This window comes from Meles meles, chromosome 6 (assembly GCF_922984935.1).
Source record: "Meles meles chromosome 6, mMelMel3.1 paternal haplotype, whole genome shotgun sequence".
NCBI classification, from domain to species: Eukaryota; Metazoa; Chordata; class Mammalia; order Carnivora; family Mustelidae; genus Meles; species Meles meles.
This window is the reverse complement of record NC_060071.1, coordinates 6,138,480-6,158,869: the sequence shown is the minus strand read 5'-3', so window position 1 is coordinate 6,158,869 and position 20,390 is coordinate 6,138,480. Positions and strand designations below refer to the sequence as shown.

The window sequence follows — 20,390 nt, the reverse complement described above, 5'->3', positions numbered from 1 at the left end:
AAAGAAGCAGGACTAAAGTACAAGAAGCCTAAAAGGCCAGAGGGAAAGGTATATGAAAGACCAGGTGAACGTGTGCCATGGGAACTAGAATGGAAAGGAACTAGAACAAAGACTGCTCTAAGGAGGAGGAAGTGTGCAAACAGCTCCATGAGAAGGTCCCTGGAAAATGCCTGCTGGACCCAGCACCGCAGACGACGAGGCTCTCCACAGACTGCTCAGCCTCAGTCCTTCAGACCATGCTCCCACCCCAGACGGCATCTGCACACGCATGAGGCAGAGGCCCTGCCGGCATTTAGTCGAGGGCGTCAGGGATGGTAAATACCAGCAATTCAGTGAAAAACTGCACTACCCGGTCTGTTGACAGCGCCTGCGTTGGTTGACTCTGCGTAGCTGGAGCTGAGTTTATGAGTGGTTCCAAGTCTCCCCTAATGTTCACACACTCCTCCCCACCCTTTGCCATACCTTCACTTCCTACTGCTTTGCCTCCTAGAATTCTGGTTTGGATTTAAAAATGGACCAATCTCATAAATGTCTACACATCTATATAATGTTCATGCTTTAAAACTCTCGAATTCTGACATCTGAGCTTTAATGCGAAGAATGTGGCTATTTACAATATACATACTTGTTTTATCAGCAGTCTTCATTCCTTTTTTTTTTTTTTAAGATTTGTTATTTATTGGACAGAGAGAGACACAGCGAGAGAGGGAACACAAGCATAAGGAGTGGGAGAGAGAGAAGCAGGCTTCCCACTGAGCAGAGGGCCCGATGCAGGGCCCCATCACAGGACCCTGGGATCACAACCTGACAGAAGGCAGGCAGATGCTTAGTGACTGAACCACCCAGGCGCCCCGAGAATGTGGGTCTTTAATATTCTGGGCATTTCAGCCTGAGCGTCAGCTTGCTGGTCTGTTGTGCACGGGTATTACCATTTCCTTTATGAAAGATGACTGGGCATAAAGTGCCTAGTCCAATGCCTGGCACCAGACTGGATGGATATGAACTTCCCTTTCTGTGACTATCTCTCCTCTTGATGAGTCTCTGCTCAGGAATTTGTACAGCCTTCACTGCTCCTCTCGGGCAGCACTGATCTTCTATCACACACTGCTAGGGTTTTCCCCCAGCTACCTGACTTTGGGCTGCCACACCTGTGGTACTTGCCCAGCCTCCCCCGTGTTGTTATGACTCAGCAACAGCCGCTGTGCTCAGCAGGCTGCCTAACATATGCTCCCACGTCTAGGACCCCAGATGCCCAGCCAGAGTGCAGGTGGGCCGCCACCGACCCTGGCCACTTCCACTTCAGAGCCGAGCCTCAGAAACACATCTCCTCAAAGTCCCACTTTTCGTTCTCTACCACTGATCACATATTAAATCACAGAACTCATGATTAGGAACTAGATTATTCTATATAAATAATTTATATACACTTTAGTTTTACAAGGTAACAATAATATGCAGATATACTATATACATGGGACTAAATGCGGTGCCTATGCTCACTTCTATAAAAAGTAGTGCAAGACGAGAGCCCACTCATATAACACCATGCCTATCGAGAAATTACACTCAGCTTACGGTGTCTTTTCCAAAAATGTTGCTTCCTCCAAGACCGAGGAACATCTCTAAGGGACCCATCCTTCTAACTGGCCTATCAGCTTCTTGAGGGTAGGGCATTTTCTTTTCCATTTTTGTATCTCCATATCTAGCACAGGGTCCTTCTCATTAATAACTGTTTTTAATTCGCTGATAATCAGGGGGGGGGAAAAGATAAAAAAACATCTTAACAGACATTAGTGCTTTAGGTCAGAGAGCCAAGGTAAGGATAGATGATTTGAGGAAAGCCTCTCTAAGGAAGGAGGTGGAAGCAATTTATTCTGTTAAGGAATTTTAATTTCCTAAACACCTCAAATTCATGTGAGAGGTATAGGATAGGAATGTCATATATTCTGGTAGAAAAACTGAAAAGCTGCTACATGAGATGCCTTTTTCTAAGAGTCAACTATGCTTCCCTCTTTCATAAGCATTGCTCTATCTTTCGGATACCAAAACTTCTAGGTTCCTGCCCATAAATTGATCTGAAGCAACTGTCAGCTTTTCCTCTAAGAAAGTAAGTGGAAAAAGTGTGGTAGTCATTAGTAACATTCAAAACTATTTCACGTTCAAACCCCCACTCCCCCCCACCCCACCCCATTCCAGGCACATGGAAGGAAGGCATTTCCCTAGCCACTTAGGTGGGGGCAGGTGACTTGCCCAGACCAATGAAATGTCAGTCCAGCTGCAAGTACATGGTGAGGAGGATGTCATCAGCCTGAACATCCAAGTGACTATAGTGAACAGAGACACCACAGCATGAGTGAGAAACCGTGTTGCTATATAAGCCACTGGAATTTTGGAGTTATATATTACCTCATCTACTTAGATTGATACAAACACCAAGCCTGACAAGGGTTCTCAACTAGGATCAAGAAATTCTGGGTTTTGCCTCAGAATAGGTCAACCCTCTCTTGAATCACAAAGGATAACACAAGAACAGTAAAACTGATCTCATTTCCAGACTTTTAGGGCACCCACAAAACAACAAAGTAATATATAACGTGTTTCAGCTGCAGCTGATATATCCAAGTAATATCATTAGTATTAACTTTACTACTGACTACAGTCTGGACAAACGCTGGGTTTTATTGAAAAGGCAGGATAACAAACAGAGAGCTCTAAAGGTCAGATTTTGCTATGTTGTATACACTATCATCCCAATGCCCTTAACCCCTTAACCATTAATAAGGAATGATTAAACAAAGCAAACAGGCTCTCGCAATTTCAAGTGGCAGACAATGAGGCAGTGCAAAGTTCAAGAAGGACCGTGAAGTAGTGCAGCAGACAGTAAGAGTGGTTTGGAGCAGTCTCCGCTTTTCTTTTTCTTTAAACAAAGTATAGTGATGTTAGAAATTTAAGAAATTGTCATTGCTGGTCTCTGTCAGTTGTTCTGAAAGGATAAGATATTGGCCTCTGAAAAATATTCTGCCACAAAATTCTTATCCATCAAGCATCAGCAGAGAAGGGTTCGGAATGCAATGGGACCAAAGGAGGGCCTATCCCCTCCTCCCTCTTAGGCGTAAGTCAGAAAGACACAGGTAGCCAGGGATGGTCAGCATGCCAACTAGGACCTTCTCAAGCACTAGAACTCAAACAGAATGTCTTATTCTTCTATGCCAAAACAGTAGCTTCTTCCACACTAAAAACACAAAGTGTGTGTTCCTCACTGTCTTCCATTTTTGGAGACTAGCAATCAGGATACCTGCTTCAACGTCACTAAGGTGTGGAGGGCCTTAAAAAGTCATTAGGGTGTGGAGGGCCTTAATAAGCCTGTTATCACAAGCTCTGTTCCCAGAAGGGACATTAAGTAAGCACCATTCTTTATGGCATTTATGATCCTTTCATCTTGGGCTCAGCGGTTCATTCCAATTTTGAGCCCTCAGCATTTTCCCACTTCAGCAGTCTATACTTAGCAAGAGATTTTTAAATTCCGTACTATGAGGTTTCTTGGCCTCAGACCCGCCCAAAAACATACGTTCCAACCCTCTTGAGATAGCTCATTGCAAACCCAAGTCCATAAAAAGACTGGATAAACTCCCTTGATGCAGCCACTGAATTGTGACTCTGATGCCCAAATCCTCAAAGCCCAGCTGAGTGCCAAATCCAGCTTTGCTGATGAGCCACTCGTAGATCAAAATGTTATGCTACCCACATGTTTTCAGGTTTTTTTCAAGATTTATTTATTGATTTATTGGACACAGAGAAAGATTACAAGTAGGCAGAGAGGCATCGCATATGGTTTTATTTGATCATAATTAACATCAATACCCAACTTAGTCATGACACTGAGCTATCTGGGTATCTCCGAAAGCAAAAGGGAATCAAATGCCCCAGGCAAAATAAGTTCCAAATGGCACAGTCTGGATTGAAGACTACCCCAGAGACTGTGAAATCAGACTTTACCCAGCCTGTAGCAGCTTAAACCATGAACAACCTGATGAGTCTAGGTAGCTGGCAATCCTTGGAATGCTCACCGTGAAGATCAACCTCACTCAGGTACCATGCTGGAATTGGTGAGGGAAACAGGGCAAACACAAAGATAATGATAATCTAATCAAGTATGGAAAACACACAAGCTTATATAAACTAAGTAACATATAGCCAGAAATACGTGGTCCATAGAGATCATGATAGCCCAGGGTGATGAGGACAAGCTTTAGGGCGGTAGGATTTGAGCTGAGCCTGAATGACAGGCTGGATTCAGTTACAAAAAGATGTGAAAGGCAATTCAGGCAGAGGCTCTAAGCAGGAATTACAACGTGACTAAGACTGGTCCACTCTGCTGCAGCAGAGGTATCTGGCAAGAAGAAATGGTAAGCAAGGCCAAGATAGAATAGGGATAATTGTAGACAGCCTTGAATGCCTGGCCGGGGGGTCAATTGATAACAGGACCAAAACTGGTCTGTGCTCAAGGGAGCAGCTAGTCTAATGGGTGCTTGGGGGGATGGATATATATATATATATATATATATAAAATTCCCACATGCAGGATCAACAAGAAGGAAGAAGAAGTAAGGTTAGAAAACCTGACAGACACAACTGAAATCAAGAGGCACCATAAGTAAAGACAGTGCTTGACCCATAGGTGGAATCGGTGTTAAAAATATAAATGACATTAGTGGGGCAAGGGAGGAAATTTAAATATGAACTATATTTTGAATAATAGTATTTTTTGGTGTTAGACTTCAAATATGTTAATTATGCTGTGGTTAATTTATTGCGTTAATTACAGAATTATGCACAACATGTAAGACAATGTCCTTGCTCTCAGGAGATGTCTGCTGAAGTATTTAGGGATGAGAGGTCATGACGTCCGCAACGAACTCGGATGGGTCGAGAAGAAAACCATATATGCATATAGAGAGATGTAAAAGTGCACAAATGTTAATAACTGGTGAATGTAAGAATAGATATAAGGAGTCTACGGACAGAAGTGACAGGTTTTAGCGAGTGACGGGCTATTCCTAGCAAACAAGAGGGAGGCGAAGTTTTGAGGTTCTGAGTGCACCTGCCAGAGGATGGTGGCTGCACGAGTGGAAAAGGGAGGTTGGAGGAGGAAACAGTTTTCAGGAGACACAGGCCGAACCTGGCTCTGGATAAGAAGTGGCGGGAAGAAGTAAGATGCTGGAATGGAAGGATGGAGAAATGCCTCCAGCAATGGGAAATACAGGCATGGGACTTGGGCCATCCTGGACCAGAAATGATAAGTTTGGGAATGACCCAGACAGATAATTTAAGTAGGAGAACAGGATGAGATCTAGGCTAGAAACAGGAGTGCGAGAAGAGTGAGTTAAGAGATGACTGATGACATACGTTAGTGACAGGTGGGAAGGGAGTAAGAGCCGAAAGGGTTCTGTGCAACAGAAGCAGTGGTGGAAAAAGGACTATGAAGGCAGTACGTCATGAAGAGTCAGGAGCACTGAACGCTGCAGACACCGTCCAGAAGGTGATACTGGCAACCAGGGTTAGGAAATTACAGTGCCTCCTGGGTGAGACTGAAAACCAGGAGACAGGGCTCCAGAAAGGGAACAGATGAAGCAGAAATGCAAGACTGGATGTGAATCACTCACGCGCTCAAGATGTTCACCTTAAATGCAAGACTGGAGATGAGACACCAGTTAAAAGGACGGCAGAAGCAAGGGAACAGGTGGGTTCTGTGAGAGACTGCGGCCCCAGAAGGAACAGATACAGACAGCTCCGAGTCACTGTGGTGTATGGTGGGGAGAGACAGGAAGGGGATCTGGCTCTACACATGGGATGAAACACACTTTCCTTTAAGCCAGGAAGAAAGGGAGGGCGAGGAGGTGAGGAGACTTAGGATAGAGAGGTTTCTTCAGTCCAGAAGGATGGAGTTCAAGGTGACATTCCTATTGTCTTCTGACAGGTCCTTTGCCTACCTAGCCATAGAAGATATGCCTGAATTAGCAACCTATGTGGGTTCTATATGAGGGCAAAGACAAGCCTGAGGTGGAACTAAAAGTAGTCACCTGCTGAAAGACACCTTCCACACTGTAAAGGTGAGCAGGGTGAGGCCCTGGCTCCTTGCACCATCACTTTCCAAAGATCTCAGGGAATATGGAGGGTAATTTCCTAACGTCACATGAGCAACTAAAAATAGACAGGTTATAAACTGTGAAAGGAATCTGCAGCAGCAGCAAACTATTTTATGGAACTTAATTAAAGATAAGACACAGGAGAAAGAACAGCATTTTGTTGGCTTTTTATTTCCTTTTAAAGCCACGCCCACTGGCAGAGAGGGACACTGGGTTTGATCTATGGCTCTCTTTAAGGAAATTACAAGGGGCGCCTGGGTGGCTCAATGGATTAAGCCGCTGCCTTCGGCTTGGGTCGTGATCTCAGGGTCCTGGGATCGAGCCCCACATCGGGTTCTCTGCTCAGGAGGGAGCCTGCTTCCCTCTCTGCCTGCCTCTCTGCCTACTTGTCATCTCTCTCTCTGTCAAATAAATTTTAAAAATCTTTTTTTTTTTTTAAAGATTTTATTTATTTATTTATTTGACATAGAGAGATCACACGTAGGCAGAGAGGCAGGCAGAGAGAGAGAGAGAGAAGCAGGCTCCCTGCCAAGCAGAGAGCCCGATGTGGGACTCGATCCCAGGACCCTGAGATCATGACCTGAGCCGAAGGCAGTGGCTCAACCCACTGAGCCACCCAGGCGCCCTTAAAAAAATCTTTAAAAAAAATAAATAAATAAAGGAAATTACAAGACAGCACCTTGAACAACCAACAAACTTAAAGCAACTCTAAATGCTTGCAAAGAGGAGGCGAAGAGCTCTCTGAAGTTTCTAAGATTCTTTCACATGGAAAGGGAGAGTGACCTCCTCAAAAGCACCAGTGAGCTCTGGATGCCTTGAGCCTATCAGGGAGCCCCAAGGCAAGTATCTCTGGCAAGAATGGGCTTCTTTGATTCCCTTGTACCAGGCTGCTCAGGGAGTCTCAGCACTAAGCTAGCTGTTCAGAGAGAAAACGTCACTCACTCCAACATCCAACCTTTAGAATGCACTCACTGCATTCGCCCAGAGAGTGCCATCCACATCTCAGGAGAGTTAACGGAGACTGAAGATCCTCCTCAAAAATGACAAGAAAGTGGGGTGCCTGGGTGGCTTAGTGGGTTAAGCCTCTGCCTTCGGCTCAGGTCATGATCTCAGGGTCCTGGGATTGAGCCCCGCATCGGGCTCTCTGCTCAGCAGGGAGCCTGCTTCCTTCTCTCTCTGCCTGCCTCTCTGCCTGCTTGTGATCTCTGTCTGTCAAATAAATAAATAAAATCTTTAAAAAAAAAAAAATGACAAGAAAGCCCTCCAGACAGCAATGCTGGTGATGATGGATCTAAAAACAACTACCTCGTTGGGATAAAAATAGAGTAAAAAGGATCATGGCTTAGAAATGAGTTGTAGTCTCCTAAAAAATCATTCGCTCTCTCCAAGGGCCATGGGACATGGTGACAACCAGCTGAAGGAAACGAGGGGCAGGCACACCCAAGGTGAACAGCACTGGACACGGCATGAGCCCAGCTGGATAAAATACATGTGGCAGGTCCTATCCCCTTGCTGGCTATCTCCCACCTTTAACTTCGCACATGGGGACATAGCCCATGTCAAAGTGATGCCAGGAGCACAAATCTGAGAACATGTACTTTGTACTTCAATTCTGCCTGACAGTCTGCTTCCCTACAGAATATCACCTGACCTCGAACGATGTTATAAATGTCTGAGTCACTCTGTTCCTCTTTGGGAAAATTATAACCTTTACTAGCTAGGTCAAAGACCCTATATCATGATTCTTCCAAAGCTTCACTGTCACCGGATTATGTCAAGGGAACTCATTTTACAATCAACATAAAACAACTTCTGACGCCACTAGTGTGGCGGTCAGTCATCATAGTCACATCACTACTTTCTACCAAAAAAAGAAGTCTGTCTATAAAAACATGAACGATGACATAGACCCAGTAATCTCATGTGTGTGTTAAAACTGGTAAGAGATCTTAGCAAAATGCTCCCAAAACTATTAAACTTCAGTTATTAAATGAAACACAACATCTGGGACTACTCCCAGAGTAAAAAGCCACAAAAAGAACATAAAGGTGTAGAGGCAGATAGAAATAACCTAGGCTTTTAGTTTTCTAGTAACCCTGGTTAGGGAGAGAAGGTACCTTATCCATATGGAAGATCAAATCCAATTCACAAACATTTTCAAAACACTTATCCAGGGTCTCCACAAAAACCTAGGAAACAAGGAAAAACAGATCAAGAAACAGGAACATATTCATATCTTCATAAAGGTCACATTTGAAAGCAAAGGGGGGCAGTCGTGATACTACTTACCTTATGATAAATCTCAAAACAAACCAAAAAACTACCAGTTTTAGGCAATCACCCTACCTACCCCAATTTAGGGGGCACAGTCAAGGACAAGACAATCTTGTTTTTAGTATAGCAATACAACCAGCGGCAAACACATGGGGTTTTCTTTCCCCCTCTATAAGGTGCTAATTTACACAGAAAAATAACAAACTGAAATACCACCTACTTGCAGTCCTCTCTGCAGGCCTCTGTGTGTACACACACAAAAAGTTTTTACTATTACAGTGTTACTGTAGTTTTGTTCTGTTAATTCCAATTAACATTAACTTCAAAACACCTTTCCGTGAATCACTTAACATACTCACAACTTTGTTTTTAACTTAGTGTAACATTTAAACAGAAAAGTATACAAATGATAAGAGTCCAACTTAATGAATTTTCAGAATGACCTATCACGTAACCAGCCACCATCCAGATATTGCAATGGAACACTCCCAGCTCCTAGATGCTCTCTTTATGCCCCTTCAGACAAAATCCCCCTCCAAAGGTAGCCACCATCCTGATTCCTATCATCACAGTTTAGTTCTGCCTGTCTATGAATTTACATAGGGCAACATACAACATGTACTCTTTCGTCTGACTTTCATTCAACAGTGCTGGTCAATTGCTCCGTGTTACTCCATGTCATAAAAGTTTGTTCATATTCACTGCTACATAGTATTTCACAGAAATATTTATGCATTCTCCTACAGACAGGACATCTGAGTTATTGTTAGCTTTTGACTGGCTATAAACTAAGAGAAATGGGGCTGCCTTGGTGGCTCAGTCAGTTAAGCATCTGCCTTCAGCTCAGGTCATGACCCCAAGGTCCTGAGATCAAACACTGAGTCAGGCTCCCTGCTCAATGGGAAACCTGCTTCTCCCTCTCCTGCTTTCCCTGCTTGTGTTCCCTCTCTCACTGTCTCTCTCACTGTCAAATAAATAAACAAAATCTTAAAAAAAAAATAAAAAACAGAAATGGAAATCATATTTCTAGCCAATTTGGAAAACTCTTTGACATTATTTATATTATTTATTATTATTCTTATTTTATTGTATCAGAAATTCTACACCTACGTACATACCCAACAGAAAGGCAAATATATATGCATATGCCAAAAGACACATATCATAATTTCATAACAGCACTCTCCATAACTCTACATTTTTATCAGTGGCTGAACATTTTTCTGTGGAGATAACATACTTGCATAGGAGTTTCTTTTCCTTTTTTTTTTTTTTTTTAAAGATTTTATTTATTTCTTTGTCAGAGAGAGAGATCACAAGTAGGCAGAGAGGCAGGCAGAGGCAGAGGGAGAAGCAGACTCCCTGCTGAGCAAGGAGCCCGATATGGGACTCGATCCCAGGACGCTGGGATCATGACCTGAGCCGAAGGCAGCCGCTTAACCAACTGAGCCACCCAGGTGTCCCCATAGGAGTTTATTTTCAGTCCCTGCGCTGGGTACTCAGTGAGCCCTTACAATCTAGCAACCCAAGTCCCTCAGTTTGGGAAAATTTTATCAAATACTTTGGTTGAGAATTTCCCCCTTTTCCTGTTCCTAATCTTTCTATTTGGAGCTGCTTCTGCTGACGTACTAGACCTCCTCATTTTCTGATCCTTTCCCTTCCAGTTTTCTCTCTGGTCTTTAATTTCTAAGAGAATATTTTGTTTCATCTTTCTTTTTTATTTAGTTTTTTTGTTTTACTTCCCAGAGGCTTAAAGACAGGGGTTTGCTTGTTTTATTGTTCTCCTTCCTTTTATGGTCTCTACTTCCTCTACATTGCTTTTTACTGTTTGTTCACTTTAGTCTCCACATTCCATGTTACAGGCTTTGCTCAGATTACTGATTATCCTTGTTTTTTTTTTTATTCGTAAGAATCAAAGGCTCACTGGAAGCGCTGCAACCCTAGTTGTCTGCTGGGGACCCTCCCCTTCATCCCTTTAGGCCTTTTTATTCCTTCCTCTTAGACTGCTCCGATTTTCCAGAGAGATTTTACAACCTGCAGCCTGAAGACGGAAAGACTGGCTACCTGAAATTTGGGAGCTGAGTGGTGGCAAAAGGCTAGGAAGTCAGTATACAACATTCACAAGGCACACATTCATCTGATCCTCTGGTGTGTACCATCAACAATGTCTGGTGTCCCCCAAACCAGAGACCCGGAACTGGGGCAAGGACTTAGGGATCTAACGGGTGCTCAGCAGCTTTCCCTGCCCACTCCGCGCCGCACCCAGCGGCTGTGCTGCCCGCGCTGTGCCTCGTGAGGCTTCTTCACAGTGTAGCAGCTGGGCTGTCAGCCCTCTCCACTGCTGGCCCAGGATGTGGCTTCCCTGGACTTGCCAAGTCAATTACCATATTCTTTCCTCCTTCCAAAAGTTCCTTGCTATTGTTTACTCTCCTGTTCTGTCCTTGTGTGTCTGTGTGTATCTGTGTCTGTGTGTGTCCTCTAGTTTTAGAGAAAAATATGAACTTAGAAGTGTGGAAGTTCCCAATAGGACTTAAAAAAAAAAAAATTGACGAAGTCAAAATTCTTAACAGAAAATAAACCGTGAAAATACTCTGCCAAGAATGTTTAGAAAAACAATGATAGTAAGGAATGACTAGACATCAAAATTCATTGCAAAGCCTTGGTCATTAAAATAGTAAAATAAGGGCACCTGGGTGGCTCAGTGGGTTAATAAGCCTCTGCCTTCAGCTCAGGTCATGATCTCAGGGTCCTGGGATCGAGCCCCACATCGGGTTCTCTGCTCAGCATGGAGCCTGCTTCCCTCCTCCCCTCGCCTGCCTCTCTGCCTACTTGTGATCTCTGTCTTTCAAATAAATAAAATAAAATTTTTAAAAGGAAATAAATAAGATAGTAAAATACAGGGGAACCTGGATGGCTCAGTGGGTTAGAGCCTCTGCCTCAGCTCAGGTCCTGATCCCAGGGCTCTGGACCCTGCATCCGGCTCTCTGCTCAGCAGGGAGCCTGCTTCCCCCACCTCTCTGCCTGCCTCTCTGCCTACTTGTGATCTCTGTCAAATAAATAAGCAAAATTAAAAAAAAAATAGTAAAATACTAAGATAGAAATAAAATATGGATCAATGGGACAGGATATAAAATACTGAAACAGGGTGCCTGGGTGGCTCAGTTGGTTAAGTATCTTCAGTTTGGGTTACGGTTCCAGGGTCCTGGGACTGACCCCCGAGTTGGGCTCCCTGCTCAGTAGGGAGTCTGCTTTGCCCCCTGTCTCTGCCTCTCCCCCTGCTCGTGCTCTCTAATAAATAAGATCTTTAATGAATAAATAATAGATAAATAAATAAAATGCTGAAACCTATACATGTGTATAAGAAAATATATTCTTTTCGCCCTCCCAGATGTGATAAATCATTTTAATTATTATCAAAGGCATAATCCAGTTTTGGAAATTTGTTAAAAGGTTAAAATTCACACAAAACCTGCCTTAAATTAAAACAAATGTAGATTAAATGCATCATATCTATCTCTCTTTTTTTTTTTTTTAAGATTTTTTAATTTATTTGACAGATAGAGGTCACGAGTAGGGAGAGAGGCAGGCAGAGAGAGAGAGGAGGAAGCAGGCTCCCCGCGGAGCAGAGAGCCCGATGTGGGGCTCGATCCCAGGACCCTGGGATCATGACCTGAGCGAAAGGCAGAGGCTTTAACCCACTGAGCCACCCAGGTGCCCCCCATCATATCTATCTCTTAAAGCCATACCTTCCATAAACAAGCAAAGTGGGCTTTTGCTTTAATGCTAAACAATCCTGGCTCTAGAATTCTATGCAATTCTGAACAAAATGAATTATCTGAAATTATTTTCCACTTATTGTGAACCTCAATAAACTAAATTCAAAAGCAAATCATGATAAATCAAATCATGATAAAATTATTTTGTCATGATAAATGATATATGATGATATATGATAAATGACATAAAATTATTTTATCAAATCATGATAAAATCTACCATCGTCTTGAATTCTGCAGTCTTTTTTTTTTTTTTTTTAAAGATTTTATTTATTTATTTGACAGATAGAGATCACAAGTAGGGAGAGAGGCAGGCAGAGAGAGAGAGAGGAGGAAGCAGGCTCCCTGCCAAGCAGAGAGCCCCATGCGGGGCTTGATCCCAGGACTCTGGGATCACGACCTGAGCGAAAGGCAGAGGCTTTAACCCACTGAGCCACCCAGGCGCCCCGAATTCTGCAGTCTTAAGAATTTCAGACAAGCTATGCTAAAAAGCCACTGCTGAGAAATCCAATGAAGGATGGGACACATCATAGGCACTCTGGGTTTTGAAACTTGAGAAAATTAAGAAGCTGATTTTGTGTGTAGTATTTTTAGATGCACTCTAGGAAGACCAAAACCCTGAAAGCCACAACAGTCTGTGGAAAAGTCACTGCAGCCTACTGTCGCCAGGCTGCCCCCACGCCTAGAGCTCCCACACCCAGTGCCACATTCGCGAAGCCTCCTGCGGTTCGCATTCCCAAATCCCCTTCCTCTCCCTCTACCGTGCAAGCCCCCTCCTCTTCCCTGTCCTACAAGGTGGGGGCACTTCACTGTACATGGGGCCTCTCATGCTGAGAAAATACAATTTTTTTTAAAGGTTGTTTTGCTTAGTTATTTGAGGGAGAGGGAGATTACAGAGGGAGAGAGGGAGGGAGAAGTGGACTCTCTGCCAACCAGAGAGCCTGACGTGGGGCTCGATCCCAGGACCCTGAGATCATGACCTAAGCCCAAGGCAGACGTTTAACTGACTGAGTCACCCAGGCACTCCAAGAAAATACAATTTTTGACAAAGGCGATATTTTGAGTTGGTGGGGGAAAATGCACTGGTTGACAGTGTTGGGACAAATGGCTTTCCTGCAGGGGAAAAATTAAAGGTAGTTACCTATCCCAATACAGACATAAAATACCTTACAGGTATTACTGAGCTAAGTGTAAAAAACAAACTAAAAAAGCAATGGCAAATCCCCTTTGTGCCACTCAGGTCTCTCATGGGAACGGATTCAGTCTGTGGGAAACTTCTGGGTGGCTGGTATTGTTAAAAGCGCTGCCCCAGCAGCCAGGACTCGGGAGTAAGATGCCCAGAGCGTACATGAGGAAAGGGAGACCATATTTCTCAGCAGCACTGTGCCAAGGGGTTGTTTTTACTAAAGAGGGTTAATGAAATTAAGATTAGCGTATTATGTCTTGGACTGCCATAACAAAACAGCACAGGCTGTGTGACCTAAACAACAGAAATTTATTTTCTTAGTGTTGGAAGCCAGAAATCCCAGATCGAGGTCTGGCAGGACTGGTTCTGATGAGGGCTCTTCTCCTGGCTCTCAGTCAGCCATCTTCTTGCTGTGTCTTTGATGGTGATGGGAATTTCTTTGGTTTGTGCACGTGGAAAGAGAGAAATCTATAGTATCTCTTCCTGTCTTATAAGAACACAAGTTGTTTGGGATCAGAGCCCCATGCTTATAAACTCATTTAACCCAAATAACATCCTTAAAAGCACCCATCTCTAAATATAGTCAAAGTGGGGGTTAGGGCCTCAACATATAAATTTGAGGGGACCCAATCTAGTCCGTAACAACTGGATTCTCAAATAGACCAGTAATACAGAATGAGATGGAATAGCTCCAGAAAAGATATCCCCAGATAAAGATCAAAAAAGAGCAGTCAGATGTATTTGATTCGCATAGAGCCTCAAGATATCATCATTTGAGATCATGATCAAGATCAAAAGAACATGAAAGTCAGATAATATAGGAAGAAAATGCAGGAGCCAGAGAAGAAGCAGAGTATGCTAATGTATGATAAAATAAAGAAGCTACAGACGCAGAGAGCAAAATAATAAGATATGTATCTAAAAATAAATCCTCTAAGAAATACAAATTTGAGGAACATATTGACAAAGAACATTCTTCTTATAAAGTAAAGGAGAGAAGATACAAACACAAAGAATTTAAGTCATTGAGAGGCAGAAGTCATTCAAGACCGAAGTCTAACTAAAGGCATCATTACAGTAGAAGCGAGGAGTAGAAATGTCTCAATCCAGGAACTGATACAGAAGTCGTCATAATCCAGAAGCAGAGAGGAAGAAACCATGATCCAAAGCAGGGGACACACAGATCAGATCCAGTTCCTGCTCACCAACAGGTATAGGGGTAGAAGCAGGAGCAGCGCTAGAGGAGATGTCAAGATATAGAGAAGACAATGGAAAAACCAAGAAGAGTTAACAATTAACTCAGACTCCTAGTCTACCTCTCTTCAGAGGCAGAAATAGCAACGAGTGCACAAAAAGCTTTAACTAGGAAGCTGGAAAGGGCAGAGGCTGGAAATTACAAGAGCAAGAAGAGGAAACTGCTGAAAACAAAAAGAAGAATCAGCCACAGGTATGGGAGGCTCTGTTCTCAATGCTGTGGCTCTGTAGGCAGTGCAGCAAGTTCCCCTAGATCCCTGTGGGTGCTAAAACCATGGGTAGTACCTAACCCTGTACAGACTATGTCCTATAGGCACACACCTATGATGGTTTAGTTTACGAGGCCTACTAAGAGATTAACAATAATAAAACTACAACATTATAACAATATATTGTAATTAGAAGTTATATAATGTGGTCTCTCTCTCTCTCTCTCTCAATATCTTACTGTTCTGTACCACCCTTCTTGTGATGACAAGATGATAACATGCCTGATGGTGAGATGAAGTGAGGTCAGTGATGAACGCACTGTGATGCAGCATTAGGCTACTACTGACCCTCTGATAAGTCAGAAGGAGGACATGCTTCTGGGTCGTGGCTGAGCTGGTAACTGAAACAAGGAAAGTGAAGCTGTGCATTAAAGGGGACTACTCTGACACCTAAGAAAGCTGTGGCTCAGATGTTAGTCCAGATTAATATTTTTCAGAGATGAGAATGGTCTTATCTAGCTATTATAACCCTGCAGTTGTGAATCCAGTGAAACCTGCTGAACAAGGGAAAAAAAGAAGGCACTTTAGCAAGGCAAGAAAGAAGGGACGATTCCATGCCTGCTTAAATATGGAGTTAAACTGAACTTTGAAAATAAGAACCAAAACATCCAAATTAGAAAAGTAAATGATACTGTAAGTGAAGATGAAGATGGGGAGAGCTCAGCTGATGAAGGAAGTCCCAAGACTAAGCAACAGGAAGAAGTAAGGTTGACTCTAGAACATGGGGATTAGGAGTGCTGACCCTACTCGACTTCCCCCATAATCCATCTATTACTTGACTCCCCCCAAAACTTAACTAACAGCCTACAGCTGGTAGCTGGAAGCCTTACCAATAACACAACCAACACACATTTTGCATGTTATATGTATTATACACTGTACTATTACAATAAAGTAAGCTAAAGAAAAAATGTTATTAAGGAGATCATAAGGAAAATATATAGTACTGCACTGTATTTATGCATAAGTGGACCTAGTGCAGTTCAAGGGTCAACTGTATTTGGAAATCTGGTATGAAATGGCAACATCGTAATGGATTCACTTTGAAAAAGATCACACTTCTAAGGTTCGGGACTTTAAAGACTTCTTGTTCTGATGTCAGGTGCTTGTTCACCAGAGGGCTAGCATTCCAGCTTGCGTGGGTGTCACGCTGACTTTAATTCATTAAAAACTAAGATCCTTATTAAAAAAAAGTAGTAACTATGTGATGCAGTAAGAGGCGTTAACCAATGCTCAGTGGTGATCATTTTGCAATATATAAGTGTATCAAAACAACAGACTATACACTTTAAACCTGTGTAACACTGTATCCATCAATTATATCTCAATAAGGCTGGGAGAAAATCATTTTTTGTAAAAATAAAATCAGTGATGTTAGTGTTGTAATCAGGCTAAACCTCCTTCCATTAAACTTTCCAAGAAAAATTTTTTATTTCATGAATTCTAATTTTTAAATATATAAAAGCTGCAGGTGAGATAAAATTTCACACACGGATTATTTATGTCATCCTGGGTACTTTTATACTTAGCTTCTTGCAGTTATTTTCATCTCTTGAAACATGAAAGAAATATTATACAGATGTTCTGTAGACTATCTGGCCATTTGCTACCTAATCTGCGCAGATGAACTGGGTGGTCATGGTGATAAAAATGGTTTTCTCAGGAGAATAAATACTGTTAAAATGGCCATACCACCCAAAGAAATCCACACATTTAATGCAATCCCCATCAAAACACCAACAGCATTTTCACAGAACTAGAACACAAACAATTCTAAAATTTGTATGTATATTAAGACCTTCTTTGGGGAAAAAAAAAAGCAACAACAAAACTTGAATGTAAGATCTGAAAGAAGAAATTAATAAATGGAAGAAAATGCAGTTTTTAATTCATTTCAAAGCATAAATCCAACTGAGACTTTTGGGACCATTACAAATTATTCAAGAATGTTAACTGCTGAACAGACGGTTATAAATATCAGAGAATATGTTTAAAAAGAATCGTGCCCACGGGGAGTAACTGGTCTTACCGAGTATCTGAACCTACATTAACAACATTAAGTAAGACAGTGTGCAACTCATGCAGAAAAAAGAAACACAACTCAGTGGGACAGAATGATGAGTAAAAACAAAAACGAAATTATGGTTATTCAACTGACCTTAGTGAGTGGCTACCACATGCTAGACACATACCATTCTACCCTGGGGCTGCCTCAGTCAACAAGTCAGGTTCTCGCCAGGCTTATGTTCTGGGTGTGGGAAAAACAAGGAGTATAAAAAAGATCTTTTTTATTGTCCTAAGTGCCCTGAAGGAAATGAGCACGATGATGGGATGGGGGTTACTTCAGACAGGCCTTCATGAAAGTCTCAGAAGATCAACATTTGAGCCAAGTCATGAATAATAGAGTCATCTGAAGAGCTAATGAGGAAAAGAACTTGAGCAAAAGCATTTTAGGGGCACCTGGGTGGCTCAGTGGATTGGGCCTCTGCCTTCGGCCCAGGTCATGATCTCAGGGTCCTGGGATCAAGCCCCGCATCGGGCTCTCTGCTCTGCGGGGAGCCTGCTTCCCCCTCTCTCTCTGCCTGCCTCTCTGCCTACTTGTGGTCTCTCTGTCAAATAAATAAATAAAATCTTAAAAAAAAAAAAAAAAAAGTATTCTAGTGCACTGAGCAAGCAGAAAGGCCCTGAAGCAATAATGTCCTTGTGTCTGAGGAACAGAAAGAAGATGGAAGTGGCCAGAGCATCCTGGAGGAGAGTAAGAATACGATGAGCTCAAACAGAGAAAGACAAAGGAGCCAGATCATGATAGGCCTTGTAGACTGACAAGGAGTTTGGATTTTACTCTAAACCTTATACCTTAAGGTTTCTTCAACAAGGGGAAGTAAAATGGATTATTTACACTTTAATATAATAGTTTAGAAAAAATAAGTTTTAAAAAGCTCAAAAATATATAGAGAATCACTTTTTCACTGAGTATACGAAGAAAATGCTGCCAATTGTAATTGTAAGATGTCACCTATTGTTATATACATCCTGACGTGTGGGGAAATGTGCATCGGAGAATAGATGAAATATGAAAGTATAAACCGGGATCTCGACTTTGCTGGACAAGTCGTTCAATTATATTATAAAAGGTGTATCTGAAAAGAACAATGTAAGCCTACACATGGAAAAAGTAGGCACAATTAATAAAAGTAAAAATTCAGACATCTGTGAGGCACCACTCTATCTCTGAGTAGAGATTAAAAAGGGACACATTTCAATGCTGGAGCTTGCAAGAAACACGAACTCAAGCAGTCTGGAGCCACAGTGTGTTAATATAGCTTCCCTGACCATCTACCTAGCTGTGTGCATTGTAATTAGCAATATTCATCTCTTTGACTGAGGAATTCCATTTCCAGCAGGGTGTGAATAGGCCCAACAGTCTGCATGAAGACACAGAGTAGTTTTATTTGTGTTAACTTAAAAAAAGAAAAAGGAAAATGGAAACAATCTACTATCTCTTCTACCGCTCTGCTGCTGGATTAGCCAAGGATAGTCCCACTGAAATGTGCGCTGACTTACTCTTGAAAACCAGGGGTATGGTCGGGACAAGCTGAGAAAGAAGTGGAGAGCAGCCCATTCATCCTGACCATGTTTCTGCCAGACAGCCAGAACCCGATGTCCCACCTATGTCCTGTTTCTCCGGACGCACTCACACGACCTTGCCCTCGGATGTCCCCAGAAGGAGCTCAGGTATATACCTCAGGGATGCTGTAGCCAGACCATGACCCACACACTGTGCTCAGCTCATCTCCTGTTGGGAGCCTTCCTCTAAAAGTGGCAAGTTACCCTTTCCTTACACAGCTAATTTTTGTGCTTGCCACTCAGATATTCCAAACTAAGATAAATACCAGTTAGGGAATATACATCACATGGTAACGATAAAGAGAAGCAAAGGAATGACCAACACAGAAGTCTGAGGAGGGATGCAATGAATGAGTGGATGGAAGTAAGGAACAGTATTTACAAGCTTTGTGGAACTAGTAATGTACTGTTTCTTAATCTGAGTGATAGCTTCATTTTACTAGCATTCTTGAAACTATATTGACATGTTTGGCAGATTTTTTTTTGTATATACATGTTTCACAATAAATACAATTTTATTATTATTATTTTTAAGATTTTTATTTATTTGAGAGAGTGCAGAGAGAGAAAGCACAAGCGGGGAGGAGGGGTAAAGCAGAGGGAGAAGCAGACCCCCCTGCAGAGCAGGGAGCCCGATGTGGGGCTGGATCCCAGGACCCTGGGATCATGATCTGAGCTGAAGGAGGACACTTAACTGACTGAGCCACTCAGGCGCCCCTGAATATAATTTTAAAAACAATCTTATGGGGATTCTGATTGGGTTTTCAGTAAATTTAGAATCTGAAAGTATAGACATTGCAGTGAGCTTTCTCAACAGGCAAAAGGTATGTTTTATCCATTTATTTTGCTTTTTTTCATATTTTCAGTAGAGTTTGAAAGTTTTCTTCATATATATCTTGCATATTTTTGACATTTATTCCTTGATGTCTTATGGACCATTTTGCTTTTGTGAGTGGATCCCTTTAAATATTCTATGTCCTTGGAAGAAAAAAAAATATTCTATGTCCTAACTTATTATTGCTAAGGGAAAGCTATTGACTTTAAAACTTATTAACCGTGTTCCAGTTCTAAACTCTATTATTAGCTCTAATGGTTTCACAGTGATTGCTTTGGATTTCCTAGGTAGGTAATAATTTCATCTGTAAGCCTAGGAAAGACAATCCCCCATTAACTGAGCTTTTCCCCTCAAAACATACTTTTGCATTTCTTGGTCATTCATTTTTCCTGATAATTTTCCCTTCAACAAGTTCTGTAACATTTCCTGATGGAATTATAATTGGTTTCCCATTTAATTTGTTGATTACCCTATTATCTTTGGTTGACTTTTCCCAACAAGGAAAGCACTTGTAGCTCCATTTATTTGATCTATTCCTTTGTTTTTTCCTTTATGATTTCATAATTCTATTGGAATTGTCAAGTATTCCATACTAAGTTAATTGCCAAACACTCAATATCCTTTGTCACTACTGTGAGGTTTTTTTTTAAATTATGGTTTTTCTAGCTATTTTCACAGAAATGAAAAACTCAATTTTGATGGATTCATCTCATATTTTGCCATTTTGCTCCTATCATTCATTACTTATTATTATAACGCTTGCTGTTTTTCCCAGGTTTTCTAGATATATAATCAGGCCATCCTACAGTGAAACTTAGTTCTCTCTTCCTTCACCATGTAACTTATTCCTTTCTTTTTTTATCATTAATTACAAATCTTTACTCAAATTAGAGTAAACAATAAGAGACATCCTTGTTTTCATGAACGCCTGTAGATTTCTCTCCTGAGAAATCTGGTTCTTGGTTTTAAAACTAAAATTTGCTGGAGTGCCTGGCTAGCTCAGTCAGTAGAGTGTGTAACTCT

General features: G+C 41.9%; 1 protein-coding gene across 3 annotated transcripts in view; it reads right to left on the bottom strand.

Moving 5' to 3' along the window:
* Positions 1–20,390, bottom strand: part of AP3S2 (adaptor related protein complex 3 subunit sigma 2) — a 52,895-nt gene that overhangs the window by 22,687 nt on the left and 9,818 nt on the right. For all 3 annotated transcript variants that reach the window (XM_046008187.1, XM_046008188.1, XM_046008189.1), the window contains exon 4: positions 8,264–8,335. In XM_046008187.1, coding sequence (XP_045864143.1) covers positions 8,264–8,335 — 72 coding nt within the window. The remainder of the gene's footprint in view (positions 1–8,263; positions 8,336–20,390) is intronic.